Source organism: Bufo bufo, chromosome 1, assembly GCF_905171765.1.
Source record: "Bufo bufo chromosome 1, aBufBuf1.1, whole genome shotgun sequence".
In the NCBI taxonomy this organism is placed as follows: Eukaryota; Metazoa; Chordata; class Amphibia; order Anura; family Bufonidae; genus Bufo; species Bufo bufo.
The window spans coordinates 617,156,105-617,174,673 of NC_053389.1; the positions used below are offsets into that span (position 1 = coordinate 617,156,105).

General features: G+C 45.8%; 1 protein-coding gene across 4 annotated transcripts in view; it reads right to left on the reverse strand.

Annotated features, from left to right (window-relative positions):
* The window catches only part of ICE2 (interactor of little elongation complex ELL subunit 2), a 154,543-nt gene that overhangs the window by 71,524 nt on the left and 64,450 nt on the right, over window positions 1–18,569 (reverse strand). For 3 of the 4 annotated variants that reach the window (XM_040413733.1, XM_040413732.1, XM_040413734.1), the window contains exons 9-11: window positions 11,618–11,849; window positions 6,714–7,193; window positions 1,827–1,999 (exon numbers count right to left, since the gene is read on the reverse strand). In XM_040413733.1, coding sequence (XP_040269667.1) covers window positions 1,827–1,999; window positions 6,714–7,193; window positions 11,618–11,849 — 885 coding nt within the window. The remainder of the gene's footprint in view (window positions 1–1,826; window positions 2,000–6,713; window positions 7,194–11,617; window positions 11,850–18,569) is intronic. The other variant, XM_040413735.1, reaches the window with a different exon arrangement.

Consider the following 18,569-nt stretch of genomic DNA (forward strand, 5'->3'; position numbering starts at 1 on the left):
CATACCCACACATCAGGTAAATGCCAACCAAATCTGCCATTTGTGGCAGGACTGATCAACCATCTAGTGTGTATAAGGGTCACCAGACTTCTCCCTGGCAAATGATGTCAGAACAAGGAAGAATCAGGCATGTTGGATTCACATTGCCTTGTGACTGACAGCAGCTTCCTCCCCTCTCGGCACTAAAAACACCCAAAATAGTGAAGCACCGCAGTGGCAATAGACTTCTTGCATGCTTCTGGGGCACCAAAGAAGAAATCTATTGTCACTGCGGTGCTTCACTAATTTGGGTGCCTCAACATTTTCCCTAATATAGGGATAGCAAAGCAGCTGTACCAGAAGGAAGGAGAAGCAGATGAGGTCAACCGTGGTTGGATTTAGCAGTGGAGAGGCTTGTTCACACTGACAGTCTACCAATGGAGATCACTTCAATCTGCAAGTGCGATTTTTTTTAATCTCGTTTCTAATGTGGTTTAAATACACTTTTGGTGAGTTGCGTGGTCTTATTTTCTATTTGTGAAGATAGATCCACTTTTAACATAGATAACCGCAGATAATGATGATCATTTTTTTTCTTGTCATGAATTGTGCTGCATACTGCATTGTTCTTGCCGCCAAACATGCAAATGTTGGCAATAACCCTAAGGAGTTAATTAGTGGCCAGACACCTTCGGGAACAAAAGGATCAGCCATTCTTCTCTCATCCAAATGGGCCTGTCTGGTGGATCCACAGACAAATATCTGTTAGATGGTCAGACATCAATCTCATCACTTAGGCTGGGTTCACACTTTAGCGTTTTACAGCGCGTTCAAACGCGCTGTAAAACGCTCAACACATGAAAACCAATGCTTCCCTATGGCCCTGGTTCTCACTTGAGCGTTTTACAGCGCGTTTGAACGCGCTGAAAAACGCCCTACGCTCAAACAAGTTCTTGAGCTTCTTTGGGGCGTTTTGTCGCGCATTTGCAGCCATAGGACACTGCTGTTAATCACACAAACGCGCGTAATACGCGCGTTGATTATGGACAAAAACGTGTGACAAAAACGCGCGACACAAACGCGCGTTAAACGCGCATATCAAATACGCTCAGGTCTGAACCCAGCCTTAGGGTACTTTCACACTAGCGTTTTTCTTTTCCGGCATGGAGTTCTGTCCTAGGGGCTCTATACCGGAAAATAACTGATCAGTTTTATCCCCATGCATTCTGAATGGAGAGTAATCCGTTCAGGATGCATCAGGATCTCTTCAGTTCAGTCATTTTGACTGTTCAGGCAAAAGAGAAAACCGCAGCATGCTACGGTTTTATCTCCAACGTAAAAAACTGAAGACTTGCCTGAATGCCGGATGCAGCATTTTTCCCCATAGAAATGTATTAGATCCGGCATTCAAAATGTGAAAAAAGATACAAGACGGATCTGTCTGTCCGCATGACAAGCGAAGAGACTGATCCGTTCTCGCAATGCATTTGTGAGACGGATCCGCATCCAGATGCGTCTCACAAATGCTTTGTCACATCCAGATCGGCGAAATCGGCAGGCAGTTCCGACGACGGATCACACTTGCCGGATCACACTGCCGCAAGTGTGAAAATAGCCTTAAACACAAAAGACAAAAAATGTGCATTCAAGTTTAGCCTAGCTAATTTTCAATGAGTTTTTAGATGCACAAGAACCAAAGTCCAACCCAAGCACCTACTTAAAAACAACTCTGTATTCAGGACAAAAAAAATTACATAATTTATCACAATGAAAGTAGAGCTGATGTAACTGTCCTAATAATGCTATTAAAAGGCTGCTGTTAAGGAAGACCTGTAAAAATTACTAACACATTTGAATGCTTTTTTGACTGCTGGCCGAGTCTTTGTCGTGTGCACAGTAGTTTTAAGTAACAGAAGCATATCACCCAGGCTAAACATTTTATATGAACAATTTTCTTCAGGTTCCACCGTATACTCAGCCGCATCCTCTTGCATGGCCATGAGATCACTGGATAGCAGATCTATAAGAGAATATATGCATCAATAAACTGATCTCCATAAACTTTTCAAAGCAGGGCACAACCAACAGAGATACCGGTACATTCAAGTGAATAAATCAATGGTAAGAAATAAAAAAACACAGTACAGACTGTAACCCGTCAGAGGGTAATATAAATCGTGATGGTCTAATGAGGTTAAGTATAAGCACAGATGAGCATCCTTTATTAATATTAAAAAATAAAAAAAAAAGCACATAAAAGATACCCCTAACAGACCAATAAACATAATGCAAAAAACAAAAGAAAATTACTCTTGTGAAGGAGACAATCCTCACAATGGTGGGCGGAATAGCCGGGTGATCAGGAACCTCCTGGACGCCCTAGGATGGCCCTGATCGGGGTGTATAGAACAAGCTACAGTTAGCTAGTCTAGACTTTACCAGAAGAAAATAAACGGACCAAACATAATAAACAGTGACACAGATAAGTGCGTATCAAATCCCATCAGCAAGGGAGGAGTCACATGATGGCTTTGAAAAATACCACAGTTGTTTAGTGGTAAATGTTATGGGGAGTGTGGGATTCACATGTCCCTGGCCCAACGCGTTTCGCCCAAACACTTGGGGGGCTCATCAGGGGACACTAAAAAAGATTGTGGAGGTATAGTTCATGTTAAAACAAATACCAATCAGTGTAGATTAACACATTTACCGTGGAGTTGAAAAAAACTGCATAAATAGACTGTCAGCTGAACATACAAAAGACCCCTCCTGTTTAGTGATCTGGTCGCTACTTGTGTGTCTGTGCAGTACCAAAATAGGTCAGATATTGCCACACAAGAGCAGCGGCCATATAGGAGATACACCCGGGCAGAGCTCAGAGAGGGGCCAAGCAGCCTGGCTAGATGGAGGCAGCGAATAGCATAGACAGACTGTCAGCTGAACCGACAAAAGACCCCTCCTGTTTAGTGATATGGTTGCTACTTGCGTGTCTGCAGACGGTGTAGTACCAGATATTGCCACACATGAACAGCGGCCGTATAGGAAAGACACCTGTGCAGAGCTCAGAGAGGGGGCAATTAGCCTAGCTGAACTGCTTGGGCGGGGATGGCGTCCTATGGCACTGTCAGGAAGTCAGTGTATCTCTGCTCTTAAAGTGTCACTAACATTCCAAAAATTTGTTGAGAAAGAGTTCTCTAGGCGCATGTTTCTCTCCCCCTGTTATAGAGATCAGTGGGGGTCTCAGCACTCAGACCCCCAACAATGTAAACTTTTAATGTCTCTATGACACATGAAAAGTTTTTTGATCATTAATGCTTTATCATCGCGGAGCAGTTAAAAAATAATTTATAACACCAAATAATTTTGCTTTGTGTTAGGCCTAATACACTTGGCCGCATTACAGGGAACCTGTCACTATGAAAATGCTAAGTAATCTGCAGGCCGTTACAGAGCAGACTTATGTGTAGGCTTGTGGAACTTGTATCTCAATGATTTAACTTAGTGCTCATTCTGGTCTTTGAAGTCCAGGAGCTGGTCCTATCAGTGATTGACAGCCTTCCCTCTATGTCTGACAGGTATATGTAAAGAGTAAGCTGTCAATCGCCGACAGGACCATCTCCTTGACTTCAATATCCCCAAATATAAATGTATAAATTATAAGTTATACTGAATTTATTTTCCATAAAACTATGTATCAATCATGTACAAAGTGACAGGTTCCCTTTAAGTCTCCCTAAAACCTCCAAACTGTATTAAGGAATTAGGCCATAATATGGAACATGTAGACCTATATGCTTTATTAGATGTCAGAGGTATTCTCCACTAGAGGCATTACAGCGCCACCTGGAGCAGTATGGAGTTGCAAGGACTGGATGTGCTGATACTACATTGTGTGTAGGTCTTAAAATTTAATATATATACATATATATACACACAAACATACATATTTATTTTATTATTTTTTAACTGAAAACCATATAAAACAATAATAATAACTGACATACACTGCCTGTCCAAAAAAAAAGGTTGCCGCCTGGATTTAACTAAGTAAATAGGTATGAGCCTCCTATTAGATTATTACTGCATGGGCGATTATCTTTCAGCTGGCAAGAAGTTATTTAACCCCAACTGGTGCAATGAGTTGCTTCTCATTTCTTAAACAACCATGTCGAAAGATACATCTCGTGGTCGTGGAAAAGATGTTAGGCTACTTTCACACTCATGTTTGGTGCGGATCCGTCATGGATCAGCACAAACGGATCCGCACCGATAATACAACATGCATCCGTTCAGAACGGATCCGTTTGTATTATCTGTAACATTGCCAAAACGGATCAGTCTTGAACATCATTGAAAGTCAATGGGAGGCGGATCCGTTTTCTATTGTGTCAGTGAAAATGGATCCGTCCCCATTGACTTACATTGTGTGTCAGGACGGATCTGTTTCCCTCTGCATCGTCAGGCGGACACCAAAACGCTGCAAGCAGCGTTTTGGTGTCCGCCTCCAGAGCGTTATGGAGGCGGAACGGAGGCTGTGTACAGATCCTACTCGTAGATGATTACTTGCAGAGTTTAGCTGGAAATTTTATATGCATATCAAGTGTTACTCAAGATTATTCAAAAGTCAAAACGTTGATTTATCCTCTATGGAGAGGTGAACATGTGCATTTTATTTGGATCTGTCCATAGAGGTAAATAATTTAAGTGCACAGTCTTAATATGCTATATAGCCTTTTAACTGTCGTGGCGTCTCACGTGTTAATATAATATTAAATACCTCTTGTTGCCCTTGATGGCTTTGTCTAGATACCAGGTTTATTACTTCTCATTCCCAATAGGTCGGCTTGGCTTCAGGTCTCTATTGTTTAAGGCTTTCCTGTATGTATGCCTCCATGTGGGTTTAATATGAAGTAAATCCGAGGGATTCCTGGATATGCTGACTTCACGCCAATATTTGATACGGGCCAATGTGGAGGTAAGTGAGCAGGGAAAGGTATATTGAAGCACAGGGCGATTTATCACAAAAAAAAACGCATAGTGAACAGAAAAACCGCATATGCTTTTTTTTTTTTGTGAACTGCAACAACCACAAATGTATTGGGAAAGGTATATTGAAGCACAAAGTGATTTATCACAAAAAACGCATCAAATAATCTTGAGTAACACTTGATATGCATATAAAATTTCCAGCTAAACTGCAAGTAATCATCTAGGAGTAGGATCTGTACACAGCTGAACTTTGCAAGCAATTACCTATTACTGCAAGGACTAGCGCCATCTGGCGGATAAGAAATACATTGCAGCTCAAACTGAAAGTAGAACACAAGCGTCATCTAGGGTCATAAGAAAAATATACCACCAACTCTCACCAACAGTGTATCATAGGAGCTTTATTAATTGTATGTTATAGGAGTATACCAACAGTGTGTCAAGGAAGTTTCAAAGTTTTATAAAGTTTATTTAGTGTTTTTATGTATATTTTGTAATCGTCAAACCTAATATATATGTTTATAGAACAATAAAATAGGATTTTAATTATTTTAATCTCCTGCTCTCTGAGTGAACCATTGTTGCGAGTGCCCGCAAACACTATATATACAAGATGCCCAAGAGCCTAACACCATATGATCAAACCATGGCACTAGGTAATGCTGGTTGACAAGTTCTATAGGCACTGTGAAAGCAAATGATCACCACTTAGGTTCTGCAGGTATTTCTAGTCACAGTTCTTAATTTGTTTAGACCTTATCGGATGAAGCCTCCCGATGTGTGCGGAACCCCCGAGATGAAGCACTAGTTGGGGGACTTTATATTCTAAATACATTGGACTCCTGACTGGAACGTTTAGTGTCAGTCTCCAATTACTAATAGCAGAGGCTTTCAAATAAATACATTGATATACTTGAGCACACAGCTCAGATGGGGCATGCAGTGGCAACTCTAATGTGACTACTTACATGCTTCAAAAGAAAAATATTCTCTAATGGTGACAAATAACAGTAATAAACTCTGCAATACACTTACTGATTCATACCTATTGCCTCCCCTCTCCACCAGGAGGACATGTTGTCTACTTGATGCATTGTAACCATAGGCCCTATATCTTGTCAAAAAGAGCAGCAGCACATAAACAGGTAGAGCATACTCTAAATGTGTATACTGCATGTGTAGTTTAGGCAATTAAAAAGAAAACATTCAAAATGATAGTGTACATGAGCCCTTATGCAGGCAGGATACCCCTAACAACCTACCAGATCTTTTACACCGCAGCAGATTCTAGTATGAGATGGTTTTCTACATCTGCACTGGTTTCCTCTTCCAGACCAGAAGCACCATCAATCATCCCTCAAGATCCATGCAGGAAGCATTTATGTTTAGACGTCTCGCAGCACAATTGCAGGAATAGCCTCATGTGACCATTGGCGGTCAACATGTCAGATATTTTGTAAGTTTGGCATAAGATTTGGGGAATTGCTTGGCAAATTCTGTGCACTGGAGAGTGTGTGGTCTGTGGTGATTTTATGTCCCTGTCTAATAAAAATAGAAGGTCTACAGGGTATAGAAATCATAATTGATACTGTAACCCTATTGACAGGAAGAGAGACTTTCTGGTCTAGCTCTGGCTCAGTCTGGGTACCCTGTCTAGCCACTAGCCATGCCCTTTTAAGCATGCCTTGAGAGCATGGGGCACTAAAGATAACTGCTTTATTTAGACTACTGACCATAATACCTACATTTGTCATTACTTGAGTGACTAACTTCCACCTTCGTCTGTGACTCCAGGCATGAACTTGAGGCGTTCTGTTGAAAACTGGGTGCATGCGGAGACGATTGTTCACTTTTCTCAGGATTTGTCTGCTCCATCTTCTTTGTGTCGACTTTTAGAAGCTGTTTTTGCATCTTCAGAATCTGCCCCAAGGGATCAATATCTTTAGGGATCTTCCTAGCAGGCTTTTTCTGCCTGGGGGCCTTTGGAGCAGTACTGACGGAAGGTGTGACCACCACGTTGCTGCCCTCACTCCTTTTACAGTCAATATCGATCACAAGTTTGTCGTTATCTGAGTCGCTGTCATTGCTGCTGGTAGTGGCTTGGGCGCCAGTACTTGACGCAGAGCATGTTCTCAGCTTGTTCTCAGTGTCCAATTTCATATCTGTCCCCTCTTCATTGCTCAGCTTTTTCTTCTTCACATCGCTGCCTTCATCTGAACTGAAACCTTTATAACAAGGAACATGTATGTACATGAGCAGTGCTCACTGCCTGTGATGTAATAACCATACAACCATCCTAAGAACCCAACCAAGGACCCATGAACACTGCCATACTACTCTGTAGAAGTTGTCATAAAATGGCATCCACAGATTATTAATAAAAACTGTACCTCTGTACACTTCCAATCTAATATAGCACCTTCTCCTGTTAGATGGATGTCATATTATGGCGGTATTTACCCCTAGAAGTATTGTGTCTAAGGAACGCAGTATTGCATTCCTGCATAATATGGTGCCATAAGGAAGCATTATACAGCAGCACTGGAGGGTCTAAAGCTGGGCAGTATGAAGCAGAAGTTCCTTGGTGTGCCACCATATAGGCTCCATGAAAGCAGATGATACCCTCGTGTAAATATGGACATGTATACAAAGAACCATACTCGCTGCACATGATACTGAGCATTTGTCAGTTATAACCAGGATAAACCTGTGAGGATGCTGTAAGTACAATATTACAACTGTATAGAAGCAGTCTGAGAAAATTATAAATGTAGATTGGTTATTAAAGAGAATCTGTTACCAGGAAATTCTCTGTTAAACCAGGCACAATGTCTAGCTCAGCTGAATGGAAGGACACCTTCCACTCGATGATCCACTGCTTCATTCTGCAGATAAAGTACGTTTGATCCATATGCAGATGAGCAGTTACACCAAGGGTGGGCTCAGCCAAACTCTGTGCATCCCTTCTCCTGCTGCTTCCCCTGCCAGACCCTCCTTCCGCCTTCAGGGCCTGCATAGTCATCCTGCCTGGCCCTGCACAGAATGGCTTGGGACAACCCCAGTGCACTTACTGGACATTTGCATACGGATCACCAAATGAAAGTATCATTAGCATTCAGCCCTTTTTCTGGCCATTTATATTTTTGTTAAGGCAGCCATAGGCAGGCACCATTTTGGAGTAGAGTACATATAACTTATAAATTAGTTTTTAATAATTTTGGGAGAAATGGTAATGAATAACTACTGTTATTTGTTGCAAATTATTTATTCATAGCAATGCATAACCTAATTACTGTAACAGTGACAGATTGTCCATGTCCTGTACCCCAAGTGCCAGTGTGCCACTGCCCTGAACCCCAATTATCAGTGTGCCACTGCCCTGAACCCCAAGTGTCAGCATGTCACTGCCCTTAATTCCAATTATCAGCGTGCCACTGCCCTGAACCCCAAGTGTCAGTATGTCACTGCCCTGAAACCCAAGTGTCAGCATGTCACTGCTCTGAACCCCAATTATCAGTGTGCCACTGCCCTGAACCCCAAGTGTCAGCATGTCACTGCCCTTAATTCCAAGTGTCAGCATGTCACTGCCCTTAATTCCAAGTGTCAGCATGTCACTGCCCTTAATTCCAAGTGTCAGCATGTCACTGCCCTGAACCCCAATTATCAGTGTGCCACTGCCCTGAACCCCAAGTGTCAGCATGTCACTGCCCTTAATTCCAAGTGTCAGTATGTCACTGCCCTGAACCCCAATTATCAGTGTGCCACTGCCCTGAACCCCAAGTGTCAGCATGTCACTGCCCTTAATTCCAAGTGTCAGCATGTCACTGCCCTGAACCCCAATTATCAGTGTGCCACTGCCCTGAACCCCAAGTGTCAGCATGTCACTGCCCTTAATTCCAAGTGTCAGCATGTCACTGCCCTGAACCCCAATTATCAGTGTGCCACTGCCCTGAACCCCAAGTGTCAGCATGTCACTGCCCTGAAACCCAAGTGTCAGCATGTCACTGCTCTGAACCCCAATTATCAGTGTGCCACTGCCCTGAAACCCAAGTGTCAGCATGTCACTGCTCTGAACCCCAATTATCAGTGTGCCACTGCCCTGAACCCCAAGTGTCAGCATGTCACTGCCCTTAATTCCAAGTGTCAGCATGTCACTGCCCTTAATTCCAAGTGTCAGCATGTCACTGCCCTTAATTCCAAGTGTCAGCATGTCACTGCCCTGAACCCCAATTATCAGTGTGCCACTGCCCTGAACCCCAAGTGTCAGCATGTCACTGCCCTTAATTCCAAGTGTCAGTATGTCACTGCCCTGAACCCCAATTATCAGTGTGCCACTGCCCTGAACCCCAAGTGTCAGCATGTCACTGCCCTTAATTCCAAGTGTCAGCATGTCACTGCCCTGAACCCCAATTATCAGTGTGCCACTGCCCTGAACCCCAAGTGTCAGCATGTCACTGCCCTTAATTCCAAGTGTCAGCATGTCACTGCCCTTAATTCCAAGTGTCAGCATGTCACTGCCCTGAACCCCAATTATCAGTGTGCCACTGCCCTGAACCCCAAGTGTCAGCATGTCACTGCCCTTAATTCCAAGTGTCAGCATGTCACTGCCCTTAATTCCAAGTGTCAGCATGTCACTGCCCTGAACCCCAATTATCAGTGTGCCACTGCCCTGAACCCCAAGTGTCAGCATGTCACTGCCCTGAAACCCAAGTGTCAGCATGTCACTGCTCTGAACCCCAATTCTCAGTGTGCCACTGCCCTGAACCCCAAGTGTCAGCATGTCACTGCCCTTAATTCCAAGTGTCAGCATGTCACTGCCCTTAATTCCAAGTGTCAGCATGTCACTGCCCTGAACCCCAATTATCAGTGTGCCACTGCCCTGAACCCCAAGTGTCAGCATGTCACTGCCCTTAATTCCAAGTGTTAGTATGTCACTGCCCTGAACCCCAATTATCAGTGTGCCACTGCCCTGAACCCCAAGTGTCAGCATGTCACTGCCCTTAATTCCAAGTGTCAGCATGTCACTGCCCTGAACCCCAATTATCAGTGTGCCACTGCCCTGAACCCCAAGTGTCAGCATGTCACTGCCCTTAATTCCAAGTGTCAGCATGTCACTGCCCTTAATTCCAAGTGTCAGCATGTCACTGCCCTGAACCCCAATTATCAGTGTGCCACTGCCCTGAACCCCAAGTGTCAGCATGTCACTGCCCTTAATTCCAAGTGTCAGCATGTCACTGCCCTTAATTCTAAGTGTCAGCATGTCACTGCCCTGAACCCCAATTATCAGTGTGCCACTGCCCTGAACCCCAAGTGTCAGCATGTCACTGCCCTGAAACCCAAGTGTCAGCATGTCACTGCTCTGAACCCCAATTATCAGTGTGCCACTGCCCTGAAACCCAAGTGTCAGCATGTCACTGCTCTGAACCCCAATTATCAGTGTGCCACTTCCCTGAACCCCAAGTGTCAGCGTGTCACTGCTCTGAACCCCAATTATCAGTGTGCCACTGCACTGAACCCCAAGTGTCAGCATGTCACTGCTTTGAACCCCAATTATCAGTGTGCCACTGCCCTGAACCCCAATTATCAGTGTGCCACTGCCCTGAACCCCAAGTGTCAGCGTGCCACTGCCCTGAACCCCAAGTGTCAGCGTGTCATTGTCCTGTATCCCAGAGTGCTTGTCCTCTGTGGCCCCATGTCAGTCATTTGGCCCCTTTGTGTGATGGAGGTTCCGGCTGGTCACATGTAGACATCCCAGCTCTTGCACTGCTGTTTGGGTCCACGGACCCTCAGTGATCCTTCTCAGGTGCATTCCTTGAGTCACCTCCCCATCCAAAAGCTCACCTGCAGCACAGCACAGCCACGCTAAGCTACCTCTGACCTTAACGTCTTAGATGCCATCCTAACAACAGCATTTTGGGTTTTACATGGCCGTGACTGCAGTTGCCTCCGATCCCGGAAGGCTCCTGCTGTGTTAGTGCTTCCCAATATTCCTCCCACCTATATGGGTGGAGTTAATATTATCTTACAATTTTGTTCAAATCAAAATTGATTTTAACTTAAATGGCTGTTAATCTGGTCAGTTTGATTAATGGTCCAGCCCTATTTTAACAGTGAATTTTCTGGTGACTGATTACCTTTAATATCAGTGGTAATTTTTCTGTCTAGTGATAGAACATAAGACATAACTCCTGTATGCTCTCCTGTATGTCTTTTTATATAGAAAAAGTGTAAAAGGACCCAATCACAGAGGAGAAACATTCCTTAGGCTCCATTCAGACGTCCGCACTTCGGGTCTGGAATGGGTGCAGACCCATTCATTTTCAATGGGGATGGAAAAGATGCGGACAGCACACAGTGTGCTGTCTGCATTTGCATTTCCGGTCCGCAGCTCCGCCAAAAAATAGAACATGTCCTATTCTTGTTCGCAGCTGCGGACAAGACGAGGTGCCGGCCCGGTGTTTTGCGGATCCGCAAAGCACTGCGGACGTGTGAATGGACCCTTACAGAAAGGTTTAGGAATGCCTCCTTCTCCTCTGTACTAGGATGTGTTTCACCTTATGACAAAACAAGAGGTATAGGAGAGCGGATATGCTGAACACAGTGTGCAGAAATCCTAAGGAGACAAATATTCTAGCAATGGTGGTCTTACGAGACAAAGCTGGGGTTGAGTTGATGATCTGTTTTTCCATGTGTAATCTGTCTAGCAGAGACTTTTTAAGGGAGGTCTGACTTAACTCCAGAGACTCGGAATCAGAGGACATTTTACTTGAGTTTACATCCTTATCCACAAAAAAAAAAGTTTCCAGTTCTGTCACATCAGAAGCAAAATCCACTTCCTTATCCTCGTGTGGAATACTCCTGTTTGTGTAATGTTCTTTAAACTGCAAGGGGGAAAAAAATTTGAAATGAAGGGACAGCAACACTTGGAAAAGGGCAGCAATAATGATGAAAGCAATTCACAATAAATTATTAGCAAAATGACAATGGTATGAACATGGTTCAGTATAAGCAATTCAATTCAGTTTTTATAGAATCTTGCTTTATGGAGAGAACTTGTGAGATTTGTGTGAGATGCAAGAATAATATACCTTCTATAGTATAAGAGGGTTCAGAAGCATTTGAGTAGTCAGCTTATACCGTTTAAAAAAAAAAAAGGTACCTCTCCTGGTAAATAGATATAACCATAGAGATCCTTTTTTTTTGCTTTTATCTTTTATGCATAATCTGCAGGGAAATACCCAACGGCAAAACTAGTGGATTTCCTTGCAGATGGTTTGTGGAATTGCTGTGGATATTTTCCCTTGGGTATCGGACTCATGTGGACTCTTATAATGCCAAAAGAGTAAAATGCTGATCCTCAGGATAGGTCATCAATATCACATATTTAGGGGTCTGTCTCCTGCCCCCCCCCCCCCATTCATCTGTGTGAAGAGGTTGGAGTGCTCCTGTCAGCACTGTGTCCTCTTCCTAGGCCTGTGATGTCACGTTCATTGGTGATATAGCCTAGGCACTGCTCAGTCCCATTCAAGCTGAACTGCATTACCAAGCACAGCCGCTATACAATGTACTGTGCTTGGTGAGCTGAGAGAAGGCCGCCGAGTACATGCAGCTTCTCATAGGTTTTGTATTTTTCTAAGGTGACCCAGGAAAAACCTGTTGATAAGGGTGGGTTCACATCTGCGTTCTGGATTCCATTATGGCTTTCTGTTATAACAATAACATGGTTATGGAAAATAACGGAATCAATAAGATGGAAGTCAAAACGGAAGCCTTTAAGAGGCATTCCGTTTTGATCCGTCTTAATAGAGGTCTATGGGAATCAGACAGGACTTTTTTCTCCATTCTGCATAACGGAAACGGGACGGATCGGTTCTGATTCCCATAGACATCTAGTAAGACGGAATGCCTTTTAAAGTTTTGCATTCCGTTTTGCATTCCGTCTTAACAGAAGTCTATGGGAAGCATAACGGATCCGTCCTTCCGTCTTAAGGATTCCGTTATAACGGAAAGTCATAACGGAATCCAGAACGCAGATGTGAACCCACCCTAACAGATTAACGTATTCCCTTGCACAACCAATCCCTCTGTCTTTAATTAAAGACTAAAGCAGACAAGCACAACTTCCAAGCCTAAAGACTACCTGTACACATTGCAGAATGTGCAGTGGTACTGTATTAGGCAGCATAATACAGTACCTGCAAAGTGAATAAGGACACCGATTTTTTTTTTTTACATGCAGAGATTGACCCGCCATGTGGATTTTCTGCAGCATGTTAATGGTTTCTGTGGATTTTAAGCACAGATTTCACCCTTTGCAAATGCATGTGGATTTTGATGAGGTTACGCAGATAAAATCTGCACAGACTGGGTTCATTTTATGCAAGAAGTTTAATCTGGACTGAAAAGACACATTCATGCACAGTCAGATGTTTCCTATGCAGGACATAATAACTGTAATATAAATGGGGAAGTGACAGCTGTATCTCAATTGTGTAATATGCTGCAGGAAATGTAAACTCCATCAGGCAGGCACTGACCTATCCAAGTGGTGGCGAACCTATGGCACGGGTGCCAGAGGCAGCACTCAGAGCCCTCTCTGTGAGCACCCACACCCTGGAAGAAGTCTATGGTGTACCAATATACCTTAGACTTTTCCTGCAATTCAACAGCGCAGGGCGCACTATGTACAGCGGGCAGCGCATTGGATGTAGGCAGGCTATTATAGCTAAATGATAAAGTACATGGAAGATATACTATATTGGTAATCAGGTTAAATTGCCGTGTTGGCACTTCGTGATAAATAAGTGGGTTGTAGGGTTGCAGTTTTGGCACTCGGTCTGTAAAAGGTTTTCCATCTGTGACCCATCCTAACAGTAGGATATCAATATAATATCGATAGGTAGCACAGTGGCTCAGTGGTTAGCACTGGTGCTTTGCAGTGCTTGGTTCCTGGGCATTACATTCAGTAATGGCTGTACATTAACGCTAGGTTCACACCTGAGCGTATTCTGTATGCGCTTTTTACAGGCGTTATTATCGGGCGTTTTTGAGGCATATTTTGGGGCATTTTTGTATTTTGGAAACGCGCGTAGTGAAGTCTATGGGCGGGAACGCACGAAAATACGCCCCAAAGAAGCTCCTGTTTATCTTGGGGCGTAGGGCATTTTACAGCGCGTTCGTATGCGCTGTAAAACGCTCAGGTGAGAACCATGCCCATAGGGAATCATTGGTTTTTGCCTGTTTAGCGTTTTACAGCGCGTGGGAACGCGCTGTGAAACGCTCAGGTGTGAACCCAGCCTTAGATTTAGAGATGTGTGAACCCAGATTTAGAGATGTGCTCCAGGCAGTTGCAACTAGCTATGCTGGATTATCTCTCCCCTGCTGGCACGGACTGGATGCGCTCTTTTAGCCAGCATGGACAAGACATATCTGTATGGTATATACCAGGGATGCTCAACCTGTGGCCCTCCAGCTGTTGCAAAACTACAACTCCCAGCATGCCCTAATAGCTGTAGGCTGTCCAGGCATGCTGGGAGTTGTAGTTTTGCAACAGCCGGAGGGCCGCAGGTTGGGCATCCCTGGTATATACCATCAACTCATATGACTGACTGGAAATTGGAACTGCATGCGCTAACTTGGAGATCTGATGTGACATCTGCGGTAAAAACTGTTCATACAAACAGTCATTAGTGATTATCTGATGGTTTAAAAGTACCGACAGGCTGTCTAGACCTGCACCAGATTTATCACAGAGGCTCAGGCTGGATGATACATGTGCAGGTGCAGGGAGATACACTTTTTTCTGACTGTATATCAATTATTGGTTGGCTTAGCTTGTGACAGAATTTTACACCAGAATTGATCCATTGATGGTCTACCTTGAGAGATGGTTATCAACAGTGATGGCCAGTTTGCCCGCAAACACATGCGAGCTGCCATCTTAAATCACAAGTCTGGCGATGCACAGGTAAGTCCTTACCTGTGCCTGCGCCGCTAGCCGGTCTGAAACAAATGCGGTCACCGGGAGCAGGCAGTTCCGAGAACAGCCCGATGAAGGCCCCCGGTGGCTGTTCTCGGAACTGCCTGCTCCCGGTGACCGCATTTGTTTCAGACCGGCTCACGGCGCAGGCACAGGTAAGGGCTTACCTGTGCACCGCCGGACTTGTGATTTAAGATGGCAGCCCGCATGTGTTCGCAGGCGAACACGGCGAACTGGCCATCACTGGTTATCAATACAAAGGAAATTGAAAACCCATTTAACAGGCTATTTAAGACTAATATACAGGAGGTGTTTTTTTAAATTGGTGGTTGGTTTTCATGATAAAATTTGTTAAATATTCCACGTAAGCTACCTCCTTTTACCCCTTTATCTGCCGCTTCTTGTGCACTTTTAGCACAGCAGAGAGAATAATTTTACAAGCTGTGGTCAGCTAAGTAGTTTGATTGCAGAGGATTGACAGGTGGTGACTCAACTGGACCACCAAACATACTGCTTCTTGCCGGAATGCAGTGTGCATTCCGGCAGAAAACAGCCTGCCAGAATTCTCCGGATCCGCGACTGCCGGATGCAACTGGAATGCCCGTCGGCCCTATTAAGTATAATGGGGTCTTGCAGAGATCCGGCCACATTACGGGAAAAATCGGCCGGACACATTCTGCTGCATGCTGTGGTTTGTGTCCGGTCTATTCCCGACATTCTCTGCTGGATCAGGCGGCCGGATTTCCATCCCGCAGGTGTGAAAGTAGCTTGAGAGAGACCCTGAGCAGCAGTGCATTTGTGTAGTGCTCCCTCTTATCCACCATAGTGTGTCCCGTACAGCTTCGTGCCAGTGTGACAAACAGAGCTCATAGCTGGTTTGGGGCATGCCGCTCATTCATCCAGAATTTCATAGCCTATCCAGAGAGCTGCGAGTGACCAGGTGGTATTAATAATGGAGGCGGGCACCCCGAATTACAGGAACAGGGATGCTAATCACCAGCCAGATCCAGCAAAAACGCTGTGAAAGTATGCGCAAATGTGTAGAAGAAAAAAGAAAAAAAGGCGATGTACAACAAAATACATATTTTCATATTTTGGGTTTATCAAATTGTACATATAAAAAGACATAGGATTAAATACAACTGATGCATACATGGAGCGGTGCCAAATATATAGCTAATCACCCACCTAATACAGCACAGACTCCTAATAAGGTGTAAAAAGGGATACTGTCAGGCCTCACTATATAGTAAAAAAAAAAAATAATCCTCAAAAAAAAAAAAAAAAAAAAAAAAAAAAAAAAAGGAGACTTTTGTATTACTTACCAGTAAAGTCTCTTTCTCGCTCTTCCTTGGGGGACACAGGAAACCATGGGTATAGCTCTGCTCCCTAGGAGGCGTGACACTAAGTGAAAGCTGTAAGCCCCTCCTCCATCAGCTATACCCTTCAGCCTGGAGAAGAGACTGCCAGTTGCGTGTCCAAGTAGTGAAAGATAACCACCAACCGGAAAAAGAACTGTCGAGCCCCAACGGGGGCAACCAAGCCGGAACCACAACTGTACCCCAAATGAAGGGCGGGTGCTGTGTCCCCCAAGGAAGAGCGAGAAAGAGACTTTACTGGTAAGTAATACAAAAGTCTCCTTTTCTCGCCCATATTCCTTGGGGGACACAGGAAACCATGGGACGTTCCAGAGCAGTCCCAGAAGGGAGGGACCAGAACAAACTAGACCAACACCAGAGGCATCAATCAACTGCCGCCTGCAACACCAGACGGCCTAAAGCAGCGTCAGCCGACGCATGAGTATGCACCCTGTAGAACTTGGTGAAGGTGTGCAAGGAGGACCAAGTGGCCGCCTTGCAAATCTGCTCCGTAGAAGCCCGATTCCTCTGAGCCCAGGAAGCCCCGACCGCTCTAGTGGAGTGAGCGGTAACACCAAGGGGCGGAACCTTGCCCTTGGCGAGATAAGCCTCAGTAACAGCCATCTTGACAAAACGGGCGATAGCAACTTTGGATGCCGCCATCCCTCTGCGCGACCCCTCCGGAACCACAAAGAGCGAGTCCGTATGCCTGAAAGAGCTGGTTACCCCCAGGTAAACCTTGAGCGCCCTGACAACGTCCAGGCGATGAAGCTTCCTCTCCCGCGGGTGGGAAGGGGAAGGACACAAAGAGGGGAGAACGATGTCCTCGTTCAGATGAAAGGCGGAGACCACTTTAGGAAGGAAGGAAGGGACCGGACGAAGAACCACCTTGTCCTGGTGGAACACTAGGAAAGGTTCCAGACAGGAGAGTGCAGCCAATTCGGACACCCTCCGAAGAGAGGTGACGGCTACAAGGAAAATAACCTTGCAGGACAGAAGTCGCAAGGAAACCGTCCGCAGAGGCTCGAAAGGAGAAGCCTGGAGCGCTGAGAGAACCAGGTTCAGGTCCCAGGGCGGTACCGGAGGGCGGTACGGGGGAACCGCGTGAGCCACGCCCTGAAGGAAGGTCTTGACAGGACCAAGGGGGGCCAGTGGGCGCTGAAACAAAATGGACAGCGCAGACACCTGACCCTTCAAAGAACTAAGGCCCAGACCTTGGACAAGTCCGCTCTGCAGGAAGGACAAAACGGTGGGGAGAGAAAAGCGGAGCGGCGGAATCCCCAGATCGGCACAGAACCCCAAAAAGGTCCTCCAGGTCCTATAATAGATCCTAGAAGAGGACGGCTTACGGGCGCGGATCATGGTGCGGACGACGTCCGCAGAAAACCCCCTACGTGTCAGGACGGTGGTCTCAACAACCACGCCGTCAAACGTAGGGACTCTAAACGCGGGTGGAAGATCGGTCCCTGAGAGAGAAGGTCTTCCCTGGCGGGCAGTGGCCAGGGCGCGTCTGCCAGGAGCAGCATGAGGTCGGCATACCAAGACCGGCGGGGCCAGTCCGGAGCGACCAGAATCACCGAGACGCCTTCCGCCGCGATCTTCCGAAGGACCTTGGGCAGGAGTGGGATGGGAGGGAATATGTATGGGCGCGCGAAGCCTCGCCAAGGAAGAACGAGGGCGTCGGCTCCGCAAGCTCCCGGATCCCTGGCCCTGGACAGATAGGCGGGGACCTTGTGATTGAATTTGGAGGCCATGAGGTCCACGTCCGGTATGCCCCAACGAAGGCAAATGGCCTTGAATACCTCCGGGTGAAGAGACCACTCGCCGGGGTCGACGGTGGTGCGACTGAGGAAGTCCGCCGCCCAATTGTCCACCCCTGGAATAAAAATTGCAGATATGGCCGGGACGTGAGCTTCCGCCCAACGGAGAATGCTGGTGACCTCCCGCATTGCTGCAGCGCTGCGAGTGCCCCCCTGGTGGTTTATGTACGCCACAGCCGTGGCGTTGTCCGATTGCACACGAACTGGATGACCCTTCAGCAGATGAGTCCAGTGTCGCAGAGACAGAAGGGCCGCTCTCAGCTCCAGGACATTGATCGAGATTTTGGACTCCGATGGAGACCAAATGCCCTGGACGGATCGGGGAGGAAACACGCCTCCCCAGCCCAAGAGACTGGCATCGGTTGTAACCACCAACCAGTTGAGTGGCAGAAAGGACCTGCCCAGAAGAGGGGACTGTAACCACCAGCGGAGAGATGACCGCAC